Source organism: Chlorocebus sabaeus, chromosome 3, assembly GCF_047675955.1.
Source record: "Chlorocebus sabaeus isolate Y175 chromosome 3, mChlSab1.0.hap1, whole genome shotgun sequence".
Taxonomy (NCBI): Eukaryota; Metazoa; Chordata; class Mammalia; order Primates; family Cercopithecidae; genus Chlorocebus; species Chlorocebus sabaeus.
In genome coordinates, this window is record NC_132906.1 from 256,580 (window position 1) to 275,991 (window position 19,412).

Here is a 19,412-nt window from a genome sequence, read left to right on the forward strand (position 1 = left end):
TTTTGTCACAAAACAGACTAGTGAAAGTTTTCACACTTTTGCAAATTAAGCAGAAGTAACTAGCTAGTATTCCCCTTAATACAAGATTCTTAAAAATCCCTGACATGTAGCGTTTCGTAAAATTCCTGAACATTTTCCTAGGTGCTAGGGGCTCTGTTTTCATTAGATTCTGGAGGGAGTATGCCACCTAAAACACGGCTGTAGTTCTACATTCATCAGGTAAAATCAGTGTCCTTCGTCATTGGCTTAATAATATAAACTAGTATTTGTGCTTTCCAATATCTTTCCTCTTCCCTGGCAAAGCTCCTTTTATCACCTATAAGGAGTAGGTGAGAAGAATAGTAGTAAGTACTGTTTATTGAGTGCTAGATATTGGGCTTGATGCTTTACATACTTTACATATTTTATTAATCCTTGCCACAGCTTTACAAGGTTGAGAAAGTGTAAGTGGCCCAGGTTACACGATTACTAAGTGACTGAATTAGGTCTTGAACTCAGTTCTGTCTGGCTCTAAAGCTGTGTGTCTTTCCACTCTACCCCGTCTGTCATATGTTGTATAAATAACTTGTCTAAATGCTTTTTATCTTTTCAGAGGAGAGGATTATTGAAAAAAGTGTTATGTTATTAAAAACAGGAAATTACAGCCGGGCGCGGTGGCTCATTCCTGTAATCCCAGCACTTTGGGAGGCCTAGGTGGGCGGATGACTTGAGATCAGGAGCCCAAGACCAGCCTGGCCAACACAGTGAAGCCCCATCTCTACTAAAAATACAAAAATTCGCCGGGCATGATGGCTGGCGCCTTTAATCCCAGCTACTCTGGAGGCGAAGACAGGAGAATCACTTGAACCGGGAGGCAGAGGTTGCAGTGAGCCGAGATTGTGCTGCTGCACTCCAGTCTGGGCGACAGAGTGAGACTTCGTCCCAAAAAAAAATGGAAATGACATTTTGGAAATTTCCACTTAAGTATTCAGAAATTTGTACCAAAGATGTGTAGAGTAGTTATTGTATTATTTCTTAATATGAAAGCTGTATTCCAAATTATTATTAATAGCTCTCATTTATTGAGTGCATACTATGTTCGAGGCACTGTGCCCGGCACTTTACATATATCACTTTCTCTCCAGTCAGTCTGTGAGGTAGGTGTTATTACTTTAATCTTATTATTTTTTATTTTTGTTTTTTTGAGACAGAGTCTCGCTCTGTTGCCCAGGCTGGAGTGCAGTGGCGCGATCTCGGCTCACTGCAAGCTCCGCCTCCCGGGTTCACGCCATTCTCCTGCCTCAGCCTCCCGAGTAGCTGGGACTACAGGCGCCTGCCTCCACGCTCGGCTAATTTTTTTGTATTTTTACTGGAGACGTGGTTTCACCGTGTTTGCCAGGAAGGTCTTGATCTCCTGACCTCGTGATCCGCCTGCCTTGGCCTCCCAAAGTGCTGGGATTACAGGCATGAGCCACCGTGCCCAGCCTTTTTTTTTTTTTTTGATGCTGAGTCTTGCTCTGTTGCCCAGGCTGGAGTGCGGTGGCACAATCTTGGCTCACTGCCACCTCCGCCTCCCGGGTTCAAGCGATTCTCCTGCCTCAGCCTCCTGAGTAGCTGGGACTACAGGTGTGTACCACCACACCCAGCTAATTTTGTGTTTTTTTTTTTTTTTTTTTTTTTTTTTTTGAGACGGAGTCTCGCTCTGTCGCCCAGTCTGGAGTGCAGTGGCCGGATCTCAGCTCACTGCAAGCTCCGCCTCCCGGGTTTACGCCATTCTCCTGCCTCAGCCTCCCGAGTAGCTGGGATTACAGGCGCCCGCCACCTCGCCCGGCTAGTTTTTTGTATTTTTTAGTAGAGACGGGGTTTCACCGTGTTAGCCAGGATGGTCTCGATCTCCTGACCTCGTGATCCACCCGTCTCGGCCTCCCAAAGTGCTGGGATTACAGGCTTGAGCCACCGCGCCCGGCCTAATTTTGTGTTTTTAATAGAGACAGAGATTCACCATGTTGGCCAGGCTGGTCTCAAACTCCTGACCTCGTGATCCACCCTTCTCGGCCTCCCAAAGTGCTGGGATTACAGGCGTGAGCCCCCGTGCCTGGCCTGTTACTTTCGTTTTCATTTTACAGGCTAAGGAAACTCAAAATGTGTAGATGCTAAGTAATCTACACACATTTACATAGCAAGGGGTAGAGACTCAAACTCTGGTTTGTCTGTTACCAGTCTGTGGTTCTTAAGCTATAGGATACTGGGACCAGAAAGGAGGTGAATTAATTCCTCTAGGGCTAAAGTTGTTAATGCTCCTTTAATTATTAAGCATTAAGATACATATTTTAAACAGAGTGATCTTAGCATTTATCCTTCTGTGGGTCTGAATAAATCTTATGGAAAATTGCTGTATTTTAACTGTTAATATGCTTTGAGATTCAAAATGCAAATAGTGATGTATTTTGTAATTATTTTTGCTTAATTTTTTATTAGGTAACTCATATAGTTATTTTATGGAAACCAGCATAGAATTTTAGAACATAGAAGAATCTTAGATCTTTTAGTACAGAGATCTTAGGGAGTCTAGGATGAATATCAGAAGGAAATTGTAACAAATTTTTTGATGTAAACATACATTTTTAGTAATAGGGTCTAGAGCTTTTATCACCGTCTCTGAGAGACTAGAAACTCTGAAAAATAAGAACCGAGTTTAAGCATTCTCCCTTCCACACTACAGATGGGGAAACTGAGGTTCAAAGAGATAGAAGTGACTTGCCCAAGGCAGGTCACAGAGCAAATTCATGATATAACTGATCCAGGCTGAGATCACCAGACTCCCTTTTCAGAAGTTTTACTGTTTTTTTTTTTTTTTTTTTTTACTTTTTTTACTCAACCATGTTGGTTCTCAGTCAACATATACTATAAATGTTTCATTTTATTACTTGATGGAAAATGTCTAAATATGGTACATCTATAGTCAGTCAATTTAGGTTGTTGGATAAGCTGCCAGATGAAGTAGTACAGTCGTCCCTCGGTGTCCATGAGAAGTTAGTTCCAGAAGCCGCCTCCACCCATGGACGTCAACTGTGCATTGATACTTAAGTCCCCCGACCCCCTCCCTTTTTGCATCATCAAAGCTCATGGCAGCCTTGAGTGGGTAATTAAAAAAATTTTTTTTTTTTGTAGAGAGAGGATGTCACTATGTTGCCCAGGCCAGTCTTGAACTCAAGTGATGCTCTTGCCTTGGCCTCCTAAAGTGCTGGGATTATAGGCAGACGCTACTGTGCCGGCTGAGTTTCTGTTATGATATGGCATGGCAGTTGTGTATGACCTGTGCACTTCCTCTTGTATACTGAAGCGTAGGAGGTGTTTTGATTTTAGAGACAACAGTATTGAAAAGTTTAGTGTTCTCACAGTATTGATGCCACATCAATTTGAAGTCCAAAGAGCCTTTATTTATTGTCTTGAATTTACCTGGTTTTGTTGCCCTGTCTTCATTAGGTTGTTTTGGATTGTCCTTAGTGATTGTGTGTAGCAATAATATAAGATAGTGCAGAGCACACATACCAACTGATACATTATGGAAAAGTAGTTTTCTTAGGTTTTTTTCCCTTTTTTTTTTTCTTTTGAGACAGAGTCTTACTCTGTTGCCCAGGCTGGAGTGCAATGATGCAATCTCAGCTCACTGTAACCTCTGCCTCCCAGGTTTAAGTGGTTCTGCCTCAGCCTCCCAAGTAGCTGAGATTGCGGGTGCCTGACACCATGCCTGGGTAATTTTTGTATTTTTAGTAGAAACGAGGTTTCAACATGTTTTCTGGGCTGGTCTCGAACTCCTGACCTTAGGTGATCCTCCTACCTTGGTCTCCCAAAGTGCTGGGATTAACAGGCCGGAGCCACCGCGCCCAGCCCATACATTGATTTTTAAACCAGGATGGATTTAGTGAGTGTAAATCCAACTTTAATAAACGAGATTCATGACTGGTTTTCATAGATTTTATTGTAGTGGAATTTGGTTAATATTTTCTAAAATACTTGCACATCTGTAGTCCTATAGAAAAAATTTTGTCTTACTTGATTCTCATATCAGTCCTGTGAAGTAAATAGGATGAGATATTCCTAAACCTTATAAAGGAGAAAACCTGGCCAGGCGTGGTGGCTCACACTTGTAATCCTAACACTTTGGGAGGCTGAAGTGGGTAGATCACCTGAGGTCAGGAGTTTGAGACCAGCCTGGCCAACATGGTGAAACCATACCTCTACTAAAAATACAAAAATTAGCTGGGCCTGGTGGTATATGCCTATACCATAATTCCAGCTACTTGGGAGGCTGAGGCAGGAGACTCACTTGACCCCAGAAGGCAGAGGTTGCAGTGAGCCGAGATTGTGCCATTGCACTCCAGCCAGGGCTATAGAGCGAGACTCTGTCTCAAAAAAATAGAATAAATAAATAAATAAATAAATAAATAAATAAATAAATAAATAAGAAAACCTGATATTCAGAGATGGTAAATCATTTGCCTGTTGTCATACAGCTAGTTTGGATCTGGAATCCAATTTCTGGCCATTGATTTGTTTTAGAACATTTCTTCAGTAGATAGAAGCACAGCATGTTAGACACTATGCTGTGTGTGCTGAGGGGACAGAAGAAGCACCTTCTTTTCAAGGAGTGGAAAAAGGCAAAAATGTTAGCAAATGTTGGTTGGGAATGTTATAATAGAAGTAAGTGCAAACATCTATCAGGCTGAGATGGGGACCGAGAAAGGGCTTCTTGGAATAGGTAACCCTTAAGCTGAATCATGAAAGATAAATTGGAATTTTCCAGTTTGATAAGTGATATCCCAGATAGAGATATATATTTTGGGGAATATAGTTTGAGAAAGTATAGTTTGGGGAGATACAGTGAGTTTGAGGAATATTTGAACATTTATGTAGTAGATATTTCCTGAGCCCTTCAATGTATAAGGTACATTGCCTTTATTTTTTTGTAACCACAGTACACATGTCATAAAAATGAAAATTTTAATTAATTGAATCTACTTTTCTTATTTGAAAGATGCGTTATAGTAAGTATGCATTTTTGTTTATTTCAGCCCCGTCTTTTAGTACCTGCGGTGGCACTAGATATTAGAAAACTGACACTAATATAATTCTTTTTCTCAAAAAAGATAATTAATAGGAAATTTATATTTCAAATTCAGTTCAATTAAATGTGTATTTGCAGTTGGACTTGTGTCAGACTAATTGGAACATAGCCAGTGATCCAGAGAAGAAATGCGAAAAGACATTTGAAATCATCCATAGATGACTAAAAGGCAGTTGTTAAAATTTAACAGCATTTTATTATTAAAACAATTGGATAAACTAGGAATTGAAGGGAATTCTCAGTATGATAACAAATAGTTATCTGAAACCATGTATTAAATGATGATATCCTCAGAAGTAAAACAGGAGTCCTAATATAACTGTTATTTAGCACCTTCTGGAGGGTCTGATACAGTAATATAAAAAATGGGAATAAGTGCAGATATTGAAAAGAAAAGCCAAAAAATGATTATTTGCAGGTGATATAACATTTTGGAAAAAAAGTTTAAGCAAAGTAACTAAAAGACTGTTGGAACTACTAGTTCTTTGGAAAGATGACCAGATATAAGAAAAATAAATGGGTTGCAAGATTTCCTTTATATCAACAGTGATCAGCTTAAAATTGGAAAAAAGATTCCATTCCATTAGAAATAAAAACTGTAGAAATAAATTATAGGGCACTGATAAGAAACATGCACCATTTTTGTGAAGAACATGATACAGCTTATTTGCAGAATATAAAAGATCTGAATAAAATGAAGGCTGTGCTCCTTGATCTGAAAGGTCAGTCCGGTTAAGGTGGCAGCGTCTCCCTCATTAATCTGTAAATTGAATATAATATCAATCAAAATCTCTCTTTCCTCCTTACCCTTTTCGGAGGTAGGAGAAAAATTAATTGATTAGAAAATATATCTGGAAGTCTATGAAGGATTTGGGGACTTGATGTAGCAACTGTTACAATGTATTCAGAAACTGCAGTAATTGAAACCTGGCATTGGCATAGGAAAAGAATAGAAAGTTAGAATAGTCTAGAAGCAGAACTAAGAATAAAATGGTATTTTACTTTGTAAAGGTATAGGGAAGTATGCTACAAGTTTTCGATACAAGAGCCTTAAATATATAGCTGACCCCCAGCTATTTCACTTCTGGCCATTTATTCAGTTTATGGAAATACTTGCTTATACACAAAGAATGTTTACCGTAGTGTACTTTGCTGTAGTGAAGATTGAAACAGCGTAAATGTCCAGTTATACCAAATTGATTTAATATACTGGTATTCTGTATAATGGAATTTTATGGAACTCTTAAAAAATACGTATATCTAAAATGTGATAGTTTTTTTTTAATGGGAAGATCTGAATGAACATAGAAAGATACTCAAAATAGATGAAAAATTACAGAACAGAATATATGATCCCATTTCTGTTTTCTAGAAAAAGTTCTATGTATATTTTTATATGCGTAGCAACAGAAATGGAAGGCATATACTAAACTTTTTTTTTTTTTTTTTGAGACAGAGTCTTGCTCTGTCACCCGGACTGGAGTGCAATGGTGCGATCTTGGCTCACTGCAACCTCTGCCTCTCAGGTTCAAGCGATTCTCCTGCCTCAGCCTCCTGAGTAGCTGGGATTACAGGCGTGCGCCATCACACCCAGCTAATTTTTGTATTTGTAGTAGAGACACGGTTTCACCATGTTGGCCAGGCTGGTTTCGAACTCCTGACCACAGGTGATCTGCCAGCCTCGGCCTCCCAAAGTGCTGGGATTACAGGTGAGAGCCACTGTGCCTGGCCTATACTAAACTTCTAAGAATGGCTACATAGGGAATGAGATTGCAGATGGAAGGAGTGCTTAATATAGTTTGAATTTTTTATAATATAAAACTTTAGACCATAAATTAAGACTCCATTTTAGTAAATTTGTTGTATGCATTTCTATTTTATTTTATTTTCTTTGAGATGGAGTCTCAATCTGTTGCCCAGGCTGGAGTGCAGTGGTGTGATCTCAGCTCCCTGCAACCCCTGCCTCCCGGGTTCAAGCGATTATCCTGCTTCAGCCTCTAGAGTAGCTGGGACTGCAGGTGGCACGCCACCATGCCTGGCTAATTTTTGTAGTTTTAGTAGAGACAGCATTTTGCTATGTTGACCAGGCTGTTCTCAAACTCCTGACCTCAGGTGATCCGCTCGCCTGGGCCTCCCAAGGTGCTGGGATTACAGGTGTGAGAGAACACAGCCAGCCTGAATGTTGCATGTGTTTAAAAAAAAAAAAATCTACTTTTTTTTTTTTTTTTTTTTGAGATGAAGTTTTGCTCTTGTTGCCCAGGCTGGAGTACATTGGCGCCATCTTGGCTCACTGCAACCTATGCCTCCTGGATTCAAGTGATTCTCCTGCCTTAGCCTCCCCAGTAGGTGGGATTTATAGACTCCCGCTGCGATGCCTGGCTAATTTTTTGTATTTTAGTAGAGACAGGGTTTCACTGTGTTGCCCAGGCTGGTCTTAAACTCCTGAGTTCAGGCAATCCGCCCGCCTTGGCCTCCCAAAGTGCTAGGATTACAGACGTGAGCCACCACACCTGGCCCAAGACCCCACCTTTTTTAAAAAAATAGACAAATAATAACCGCTACCTCAGGGAGTTAGTGCAAAGATTAAATTATTTAACATACATTGAAAGAAAAGTGTTCAGTGCCTGGGGTATAGTAAGTGCTCTGTAAATGTTAGCTGCTATTTTGTACTTTAATGTATCAAATAACATGTCATCAAATCAGGATAACCTTATAGTAAGCACTTGATAAATACATGTTGAGTTAATTAGATTTCTTCTAGAGTAGCGCTAGCTGATAGAACTTCCTGTGCTGATGGAAGCGTTCTTTATCTGCTGTCTCCAATATGGTAGCCCCTAACCACATGTGTCTTGAGCTCTTGTAACATGGCTAGTGTAAGGGAGCCACTGTGGTAGTGGCTACTGTGTTAGACACCACAAGTCTAGAGTGTGGCTGCTTGCATTTTTTATTTATTTATTTATTTATTTTTATTGAGACAGAGTTTTGCTCTTGTTGCCCAGGCCGGAGTGCAATGGTGCGATCTTGGCTCACTGCAACCTCTGCCTCCCGGATTCAAGCGATTCTCCTGCCTCACCCTTCCGAGTAGCTGGGATTACAGGAATGCACCACCACACCTGGCTAATTTTGTGTTTTTAATAGAGATGGGGTTTCTCTATGTTGGTCAGGTCAGGCCGGTCTCACACTCCCGACCTCAGGTGATCGGCCCACTTTGGCCTCCCAAAGTGCTGGGATTACAGGCATGAGCCAGTGCTCATGGCCTGCTCTTTATTTATTTATTTATTTATTTATTTATTTATTTATTTATTTGAGACAGGGTCTCATTGTGTTGCCCAGACTGGAGTGCAGTGGCGCAATCTCGGCTCACGCCATCCTCTGCCTCCCAGGCTCAAGTCCTCTGAGTAGCTGGGGGTACAGGCACACACCACCATACCCAGCTAATTTTTGTATTTTGGTAGAGACAGGGTTTTGCCATGTTATCCAGGCTGGTCTTGAACTCCTGAGCTCAAGCAGTCTGCCTGCCTCAGCCTCTCTAAGCAGTGGGATTACAAGCATGAGCCACCGTGCCTGGCCATGCTCTTTGCATATTTCTTCTGATTTGTAAACACTAGTTTCACATTTCTTTATTTCTTTTTCTTTTTAGACAGAGTCTTGCTGTCTTGCCCAGGCTGGAGTACAGTGGCACAATATCAACCCACTGCAACCTCCACCTGCTGGGCTCAAGCAATCCTCCCACCTCAGCTGCCCAGGTAGCTGGGACTGTAAGCATAGGCCACCATGCCCAGCTAATTTTTGCATTTTTTCTAGAGACAAGGTTTGTCTGTGTTGCCTAGGCTGGTCTCGAACCCTTGGGCTCAAGCGATCCTCCCACCTCAGCCTCTCCAAAGTGCTGGGATGACAGGCATGAGCCACCAGGCCCAGCCCCGGATTTCACATTTCAAATAATTCTTATAGGTTCTAGCTCATTATTTCTGGTTGTTGGATTCCCACTGTCAAAATGAAATACTGATTTTAGATGTTAAATGCATCCTTAACAGGTTCTATCTTCTTATTACTTCTGGTTCTTTTTCTTACTCTCATAATGCTTTTGAAAACACTGGTGGCATACAATATTGATGAAGAGAAGATGAACATTCTTTGTTTTGTAGTTACAAATAATTTTCATTTTTAGATTTATAAATGGCAATTAGAGTGATCAAAACAGTTTTTCATTAACTTTATGTATACACCTACCTTTAGCATTTGCCCACTTACGAACTGTATCAAGCATTTTTTACACACAAATCATAAAAGATGAAAGAATGATATCACATATCCTTTCAGCAAAACGGATTGTTTTGGGTTCTTGTCACAGAATATTGGGTAACGATGTAATTCTCGTGTAATGACTGTCTGAATGAGATTACCACATTTTTTTCCTTGGAAGTATGTTTGTTCATTGATTGTTGAGTTGGAGAAAATTCATTTAGGGCCAGAGTTCTCAACCTTGCCATTATTAGCATTTCGAGTGGATACTTTTTGTTGCTGAGGGCTGGTTTGTGCATTGTAGGATGTTTAGCAGTGTCCCTACCCTCTGTCCACTAGTTGCCATTAGTGCTCACCAGTTGTGGCAACCAGAAATGTTTCCAGACACTGCCAGATGTCCCTTGAGGGACAAAATTACCTAAATTAAAAACCACTGATATAACATCATCATCTGAAGACTCAAGGTCTAAGATGACACTTATGTGATCCATTTTACCGTGATTGACACAGTCTAGAGCAGTTCAGTCTGTAAAAACTGTATGCAGTAATAGGAATATTCTGTATCTGTGTTTTGCAATGTGACAATTACTAGCCATGCACACACGGCACTTGAAATATCCCTAGTATATCTGAGGAGCTAAAACTGTAATTAACTTAAATTTAAACGTCTCCTGTCTAGTGGCTACTGCATTGAACAACACAGAAAGACTGTCTTTTTGCCGGGTGCAGTGGCTCATGCCTGTAATCCCAGCACTTTGGGAGGCCAAGGTGGGTGGATCACTTGACAAGGTCAGGAGTTGGAGACCAGCCTGACCAACATGGTGAAATCTCATCTCTACTAAAAATAACAACAACAACAACAACAAATTAACTGGAAACTGGGCATGGTGGTGCACACCTGTGACCCCACGTACTTGGGAGGCTGAGGCAGGAGAATCGCTTGAACCCGGGAGGCGGAGGTTGCAGCGAGCCGAGATCGCACCATTGCACTCCAGCTTGGGCAACAAGAGTGAAACTCTGTCTCAAAAAAAAAAAAAAAAAAGAAAGTGTCTTTTTGCCTTCATCTTCTGACTTACCTCATAATTGCGAATGTGAAATGTCTTTTGTCAGTTTTCCTCTCTTTGTCATTATGGTTGGGAAATGAAAAATTTCTAATTCTCAACAGTATTCAATGAAACCTTTCACAAAAGACCACCAGGCTGGGTGCAGTGGCTCATGCTTGTAATCACAGCACTTTGAGAGGCCGAGGCAAGCAGATCATTTGAGCCCAGGAGTTTGAGACTAGAGTGGGCAACAAGGCGAAACTCTGTCTCTAAAAAAAATTAAAAAAAAAATTATCCATGTGTGGAGGCCTGCACCTGTAGTCTCATCTACTCAGGAGGCTGAGGTGGGAGCATCCATCGAGTCTGGGAGCTCAGAGTTGCAGTGAGCTATGATCACAGCACTGCACTCCATCCAGCCTGGGTGACAGAGCAAGACCCTGCCACAAACCAAACCAAACCAAAACAAAACAAAACACCCTCCAGGTTTCTTTTATACCTTCTCAAAAGATCATGCTATGTACTTGGGGCAATGTAATAAAAAAAATTGAGGGTAATGTAATAGGGTTGATTTATTTAGTTATTGCCTCTCTTTTCTAGATCATTTCATCATTCATTTTCTTCTTATTTTAGTCTTCTCTTTTTTTTTTTTTTTTAAAATGGAGTTTTGCTCTTGTCGCCCAGACTGGAGTACAGTGGCACGATCTCGGCTCACTGCAACCTCGGCCTCCCGCGTTCAAGCAATTCTCCTGCCTCAGTCTCCCAAGTAGCTGGGATTACAGGTGTACACTACCATGCCTGGCTAATTTTTCTATTTTTAGTAGAGATGGGGTTTTGCCATGTTGACCAGACTGGTCTTGATCTGACCTCAAGTGATTCACCTGCCTCAGCCTCCCAATGTACTGAGATTATAGGCATGAGCCACTGAGCCTGACCTCTTTTTTTTTTTTTTTTTTCCTTTTTCTTTTCTTTTTTGAGATGGAGTCTGACTCTGTCGCCCGGGCTGGAGTGCCGTGGTATGATCTTGGCTCACTGCAACCTCCACCTCCCAAATTCGAGTGATTCACCTGCCTCCACCTCCGGAGTAGCTGGGACTATGGGACTACAGGCGTGCACCACCATGCCTGGCTAATTTTTATATTTTGAGTAGAGATGAGCTTTCACCATGTTGGCCAGGCTCGAACTCCTGATTTCAAGCGGTCCACCAGCCTCAGCCTCCCAAAGTGCTTGGATTACAGGCATGAGCCACTGTGCTCGGCTTTATTTATTTTCTAATGGTAACTCTGTTTTGCATTTCTGGGATACCTAACTTGGTCACAGTGTATATTATTATCATCATCATTATTTTTAACATCCATTGTTGGATTTGGTTTATGAAATATCTTTTTATTAATATTTTTAATTGACTCATAATTGTATACATTTGCAGGTACAGTGTAATGCTTTAATATATATACACAATGTGGGATGATTAAGTCAAGTTAGTTAACGTATCCATCACCTCCCTTATGTGAAATATCTTAAGATTTCTTCTTCTGTGTTCACGAGTAGGATTGACCTATAAATTTCCTTTCCTCCACTGTCCTCATCTGGTGTTGGTATTGGCGTATTTATGATGATATGCTGCGCTCCTAAAATGGCCTGAAGAGTGTTTCCTCTTTTGTAGTCCCTTGAAGAAATCTGTATAGGATTGGAATTGCTGTATTTATCACCATAAATTTGTTTACTATCCTTTTTTTTTTTTTTTTTGAGACGGAGTTTCGCTCTTGTTGCCCAGACTGGAATGCAATGGCGTGATCTCAGCTCACTGCAACCTCCACCGGGTTCAAGCAATTTGCCTCAGCCTCGCGAGTAACTAGGATTACAGGCATGCACCACCACACCTGGCTAATTTGTATTCTTAGTAGAGACAGGGTTTCTCCATGTTGGTCAGGCTGGTCTTGAACTCCCGACCTCAGGTGATATGCCCACCCCGGCCTCCCAAAGTGCTGGGATTATAGGCATGAGCCACCGCACCCGGCCCTGTTTGCTATCCTTTTAATGTCTTTTTATTTTCCGAGGCATGTGTAGTTGCTTTCTCTTTTAATTCTTGCTTGTTTATATATTTGTGCTTTTCCTTTCCAATTTGATTAGTTATTCTAAATAAAGAACTTTTGGCTTTTTTGTTTATTGTAAACGATAGTTTTATTTTGTTTTGTTTTGAGACAGTCTTGTTCTGTTGCCCAGGCTGGAGTGCAGTAATGCGATCTCTGCAGTGGCTCACTGTACCTGCCGCATCTTGGGTTCAAGTGATTCTCCTGCCTCAGCTTCCCAAGTAGCTGGGATTACAGGCGCACGCCACCACACCCAGCTAATTTTTGTATTTTTAGTAGAGATGGAGTTTCTCCATGTTGGCTAGGCTGGTCTCAAACTCCTGACCTCGTGATCTGCCTGCCTCGGCCTCCCAAAGCGCTGGGATTACAGGCGTGAGCCACTGCACCCGGCCTGGCCTATATGTTTTCTGATTTCCATTATGATTTCTTTTTTCATTCTTGAATTTTTCTAGTTTTTGTTATTGTTACGTTAAGTCAATTTCTTACTTAATTGCTCTTGGTCAGAGAATGTCACATACATACCTGTTATTTAAAATTTGTTTGGATATGCCTTACAGCCTAGTGCGTTGTCAGTTTTTGTTCAGAGTGCGTTTGAAAAGAATGTGATACTCACTTAAAGGGCAATGTATTTATGCTATTAAATCAAATTTGTTAGATTCTTTTGTCTTCCTAAGCTAACAGTTACTGAGAGTTACATGTTAATCTTCCACTCTAGTGGAATTGTTGGTAGTTCTGTCTGTTTTGTTTTATGCATATAAATGGTATTACATGCCATTGTAGTTGACCCTTTTATAATTATGAGATGGCCCAGCATCTTTTAGTAATATTTTGCCCTAAATTCTGTTTTTCTCTGATAGCTACATCAACTTCATTAACTTTATTTTGATTAGATTTTTTTTTCTACTTTTGTAAACTTATTTTTTCACTTTTATTTTAAAAATTGTTTTGTAGAGACAAGGACTTGCTTTGTTAACCAGGCTGGTCTTGAACTCTTGACCTCAAGTGATCTTCCCGCCTTGGCCTCCCAAAGTGTTGGGATTACAGGCATGAGCCATCGCACAAGGACTTTTTCCATCTTTGTGCTTTCAGACTTTCCATGTCCTTGAGTTTTATATGCATTTCTTATAAACAGAATAATTTTGGATTTTCTTTTTTATCCAGTCTGTCAATCTTAGTTTTTTATGTAGAGCATTTAGTTTTATTACATTTACTTGTCATTACTGATAAATTATAATTTATTTTTGTTATCTTATTGTGTGTGCATGTGATTTTTTCTTTCTTGCCTTCTTCAAGGGTTTGACAATCTTGTTTCTTATTCCATAGTTTGTTGTCGTAAACTATGTTCTTAGTTTTAATATCTTACTGCTCACAGTAAACATTTTAACATGCATGTTCAATTTAGTCCAAAGACAATATGTGTATTCTGTACCAGTCAGAATAGTACAAAGACTAGCTTAAAAATACCTCTCTCCTGGCTGGGCCTGGTGGCTCACACCTGTAATCCCAGCACTTTGGGAGGCCAAGGCGGGCAGATCACCTGAGGTTTGGAGTTCGAGACCAGCCTGACCAACATGGAGAAACCCCGTCTCTACTAAAATACTAAATTAGCTGGGCATGGTGGTGCATGCCTGTAATCCCAGCTACTCAGGAGACTGAGGCAGGAGAATCGCTTGAATCCAGGAGGTGGAGGTTGCGGTGAGTGGAGATCATGCCATTGCACTCCATCCTGGGCAACAAGAGCGAAACTCCGTCTCAAAAACAAAAACAAAAGAAAGGGCAGGGGGCAGCAAATAAAGGCTTGTAGTCCATTATGCAAGTTGGGTGATAGAGATGGACAAGCAGTGTGTTATGTGAGGTGGAACAGAGATGTTAGTTGTGCTTGGACAACTGGGGAAAGGTGAATGGAGGCTGATGAAGGAAGGAAAGATGGAAGCAGAGTTTTGAAGGGTAACTTAAGATTTTTGAAGGGTAAGGTTTGACAGTGGGGAGTTTTATGGGTCAGTACCACCTGGGGAACTTTGAGGGAAAAATGTGTAGTTTTGGTTTTGACTCCCAGCCTGTTGAATCCTTTGGGGTTGGAAATCTATTTGCCAGTTTTAGAAGATTTCCAGGACTGTCTGATGCAGATAGCTTGCCATTTGGAAACCATTGCCAAGTAGATTTCAAGAAGGAATTTAAAATTTTGGTTGTAGAAAACTAAAGTGACTACCATCCTGCCGTTTAATATATTGATTTGATAATTTTATTGTTTGTATGATAATATTTAACCAAGTGATTAATATAAATCAACTTTTAGATTATAGTTTACTATTTCTAAAATCTGACATAAATAGAATATCATCTTTATTATATTAATATATTCAGACCTGTTCTTTCTAGTAGATTAAGTATATGTGGCTGTGAGGATATCTTTTAGATTAGACAGTTTTTTATTTGTAGAATAACTAGCATATTAATTTGCACAATTATGCATGTGTTGTGCTTTTCAAGGAAGATAAGAAAGAATGTATGATTCAGAAATTGCTTGAGGAACTCATGGATTTGTATTTGTAGCAGTATAACATGGGTAGTAGTGTTTATGCCATATACACAGGGTCAATAATGTCAGCAGACTTTGGGATTTTGTAATCCAGAATGCTGGGATTACAGGCATGAGCCTTGGTGCCTACCCTCTACAAAAATTTAAACATTAGCCCTGTATGGTGGCATGCCCCTGTAGTCCCAGTTACAGGAGAGGCAAAGGCGGGAGGATCCCTTGAGCCCAAGAGTTAGAGGTTACCATGAACTGTGATCATGCCACTGCACTCCGGCCTGGGTGACAGAGTGACACCCCGTTTTAAAAAACAAAACAAAAAAGACTGGGCACGGTGGCTCACGCCTGTAATCTCAGCACTTTGGGAGGCCGAGGCAGAGGTTGCCTCACGCCTGTAATCCCAGCACTTCGGGAGGCCGAGGCAGAGGTTGCCTCACGCCTGTAATCCCAGCACTTCGGGAGGCCGAGGCGGAGGTTGCAGTGAGCTAGATCATGCCACTGCATTCCAGCGTGGGCAACAGAGAGACTCCATCTCAGAAAAACAAAACAAAACAAAGCAATAAAACAAAAACCCCACAGACTCATCTTATTGAAGTAGAGAAGGTGGTGGGAATAAAAAATTTGAAAATTAGCCAGGCATGATGGCTTACACCGGTAATCCTAGTGCTTTGGGAGGCCAAGGCAGGCATATCACTGAGGGGCAGGAGTTGGAGGCCAGCCTGGGCACCATAGTGAGATCCCATCTCTACAAAAAATACAAAAATTAGCTCGACTTGGCGCGTGCCTGTAGTCCCAGCTGCTGAGGAGGCTGAGGCAGGAGGATTACTTGAGCCCTGGATGTTGAGGCTGCAGTGAGCTGTGATCATGCTACTGTACTCCAGTCTGGGCAACAGAGAGAGGCCGTCTTAAAAACAGACAGAAAACCCAAAAAGCAAACAAACAAAATAATTTGAAAATGGAAAGATGAAAATACTTCTAGAATATCGTTCACTGTTCACAGTTTTTTTTTTTTTTTTTTTTTTTTGAGACAAGGTCTTACTCTGTCACCTAGGCTCTAGTGCAGTGGTGCAGTCTTGACTCGCTGCAACCTCTGCCTCCTGGATTCAAGCGATTATCTTGCCTCGGCCTCTCTAGTAGCTGGGATTACAGGCTCCTGCCACCGAGCCCAACTCATTTTTGTATTTTTAGTAGAGATGGTTTCACCACGTTGGCCAGGCAGGTGATCCACCCGCCTCGACCTCCCAAAGTGTTGGGATTACAGGCGTGAGCCACCGCACCCAGCCCTCACAGTTTTATTAGTAATTTTTTTTTTTTTTTAAATTGAGGTCGAGTCTGGCTCTGTTGTCCAGGCTGAAGTGCAGCAGCGGGATCTCAGCTCACTGCAACCTCTGCCACCTGGGTTCAAGCGATTCTCGTGCCTCACCCTCCTGAGTAGCTGGGATTTACAGGCGTGCACCACCATGCCCGGCTAATTTTTTTTGTATTTTTAGTAGAGACGGGGTTTCACCATGTTGACCAGGCTGGTCTCGAACTCCTGACCTCAGGTGATCTGTACTCTTTGACCTTCCAAAGTGCTGGAATTACAGGTGTGAGCCGCCACACCCAAAATTCTTTTCAAAAAAGTGTTGAAGAATTTAACAATTTTTTTTTTTTTCGAGACAGAGTTTCACTCCTTCACCCAGGCTAGAGTGCAGTAGTGCCATATCAGCTCACTGCAGCCTCCGCCTCCCAGGTTCAAGTGATTCCCATGCTTCCACCTCCGAGTAGCTGGGAGGTGTGCACCACCACACCCGGCTAATAGTTTTGTGGTTTTAGTAGAGGCTGGGTTTCACCATACCTCCGAGTAGCTGGGAGGTGTGCGCCACCACACCCGGCTAATAGTTTTGTGGTTTTAGTAGAGGCTGGGTTTCACCATACCTCCGAGTAGCTGGGAGGTGTGCGCCACCACACCCGGCTAATAGTTTTGTGGTTTTAGTAGAGGCTGGGTTTCACCATACCTCCGAGTAGCTGGGAGGTGTGCACCACCACACCCGGCTAATATTTTGTGGTTTTAGTAGAGACTGGGTTTCACCATACCTCCGAGTAGCTGGGAGGTGTGCACCACCACACCCGGCTAATAGTTTTGTGGTTTTAGTAGAGACTGGGTTTCACCATACCTCCGAGTAGCTGGGAGGTGTGCACCACCACACCCGGCTAATAGTTTTGTGGTTTTAGTAGAGACTGGGTTTCACCATGTTGCCCAGCTGGTCTCAAGTTCCTGATCTCAAGTGATCCTCCTGCCTTGGTCTCCCAAAGTGCTGGCATTACAGGCATGAGCCACAGGGAACAGCCAACACAATTGTTTAATGGAAATATTTTCAGTTGTATCTGGAGAACTGTAGAGGGTGCTGTATGATTAGGAATAGTAGTCTGAACTGGCTTTAGCTAATTATAAGAAATCTCTGAAGCCGGAGATTCACAGTAGTTAATTTTTCCTGGCTGAACAACTTTTTAAAAATTATTTTGACTGAAGTTAGAGTGAGTAATGTTGCATTATTGATATAATTTATAATGAGTGTTGATCTAATATAATTGATTGTAACATTTTTCATCATCTAGATTAATTAATTGAAATTATGACTTGCCCTCTTTATATAATGGTTTGAATAATACAGGTTTATTTTCCTGCCATCTACCTCCAGCCCCCTTTCCCAAATTAAGTATTTGTAAGTCTTAACAGGTTAAAAGTTAACCAAACCCCATGTGACTGGAATGTACATTTTAGGTAGATCTGACTCAGAAGATTATTATCTTTAGAAGAACGATTGTTACACCAAAATGGTATTTAAAAACTTGGGCAGACTTTAGAAATTGTTTTTGTTAAGAGAGAAGTCTGGATTTTGGGTGATTAATTTATTATTCAGAAATACATTTCATAAATTCCAAACTTTAACTGTTCCCAAATTTTTCTGGTTTAATAGTGATTTTAGAAAATTTGAGGTGGAACTATTTGATCCTGTGTCTTAAAGGTTTGCTTTTGGAAATTGATTTTTAGTAACTTGGATTCAATTTCCCCAGTACTGAATAATTTTGAAATTATTTGAACTAGGTCAAGTTAGTCCAAGTGGTATATTTTGGAATAAAAGGTAGTAATAAGTCAGCTAAATGTTAAAACCCCCCCAAAATGTTAGATAAGTATCTATTTTTCTAAAATGCAGGTTTTTAAAAAACCTTTAAAGAATTCTGACTCAAACCTTGCCAGGAATTTTTTTCCTTTTTTCTGAAACCATGTTTTCGACATTTATTATCAAGTTTTATACTGTAATTCCTTAAAAAGTTAAGCAAGAATTTGTTTCTCTTGCCGCTTAAAAGTGAAAGCATTTTCTGTTCTTGTGGGTAAAAATATGGTATTGTTTAAGCTTTGTCATTAAATAAATGTATCTGTTCTTGTTTTTAACTCTCAAGGCACCACCTTCCATGGTCAATAATGAACAACGCCAGCATGCAGAGCACATATTCTTATCATTTAGGAAATCAAAATCACCATTTGCAGTTTGCAAGCATATTTTGGGTAAGTATTCACTTAAAAAATATGAAGTATTTTGGCATAATCAGATCTGGGTTTGCTGTCTTAAACATTAACTATTTTAAATCCCTTTTTAAAAACCAGGTTTGTATAGTTACAGTTTTTAAAATTAATAATCATTCTCCTGGAGTAGCTTTATTCTGTAAAGCCAGACAGGAAACTTTGTTTTTACTTTGGATTTTTTTCCCCCTAGATATAGTGTTCCCCAATTTGTTTTATTATTGACCATAACATGAAGGCTGTTAATAGCAGAGAGAAAAATTTAGTATTTTTTCAGTTTTCAAATATAATTTATTACAGGATATGTACTATAATATCTTTTATCCCAGTGTTAGTTTTAAAATTAAGATTGTTTTTGGAGATGTCTTCATTTCTGGGTAGGGTGTCACTGTGTGTACCCTAAAATAAAGCACCAATTTTTACTTTTGTCAAATATGTTTTATGAGTATCTTATATCTGACATGTACAGAAAAGATTTCTTCTAAAAGAATCACAAGAAATCTAACTGTCTTATTCAAAAATGGCATTTTCTAAGAGTTATATATGATGTGCCATCTCTCTCTTAGATATTTTTCAGTAATAGTAAGAGAGACTTCATTGGTTATTGTTATTTTATAACCTGATTACTGCCGGCTGATTTTTTTTGGTGGGAGCCGTCTTTTGTAAGGCTCTAGAAAGCCACTTGAGTCATCTGTGACCATAATATTGGTTCGTCGAGTATTAAGAACTAAAACGTCTGACTTTTTCATGTGCTTTTGGTAAAGGCTTATCGATAGCGACCAATAGGCTGTTTCCAGATTGAAGTAAACTACATTTAAAGTTATGTGTTAAA

The 19,412-nt window shown here is 40.5% G+C and overlaps 1 protein-coding gene across 5 annotated transcripts in view; it reads left to right on the top strand.

Annotated features, from left to right (window-relative positions):
• Positions 1–19,412, top strand: part of XPO4 (exportin 4) — a 108,729-nt gene that overhangs the window by 1,300 nt on the left and 88,017 nt on the right. For 3 of the 5 annotated variants that reach the window (XR_012091694.1, XM_008021637.3, XM_008021641.3), the window contains exon 2: positions 18,460–18,565. Coding sequence is in view for 2 of the 5 variants with exons in the window: in XM_008021637.3 (XP_008019828.1) it covers positions 18,460–18,565 (106 nt within the window). In the remaining 3 variants the exon portion in view is untranslated. Of the gene's footprint in view, positions 1–18,457; positions 18,566–19,412 lie in introns of those variants that run through there. The other 2 variants (XM_037986937.2, XM_073012674.1) reach the window with 2 other exon arrangements.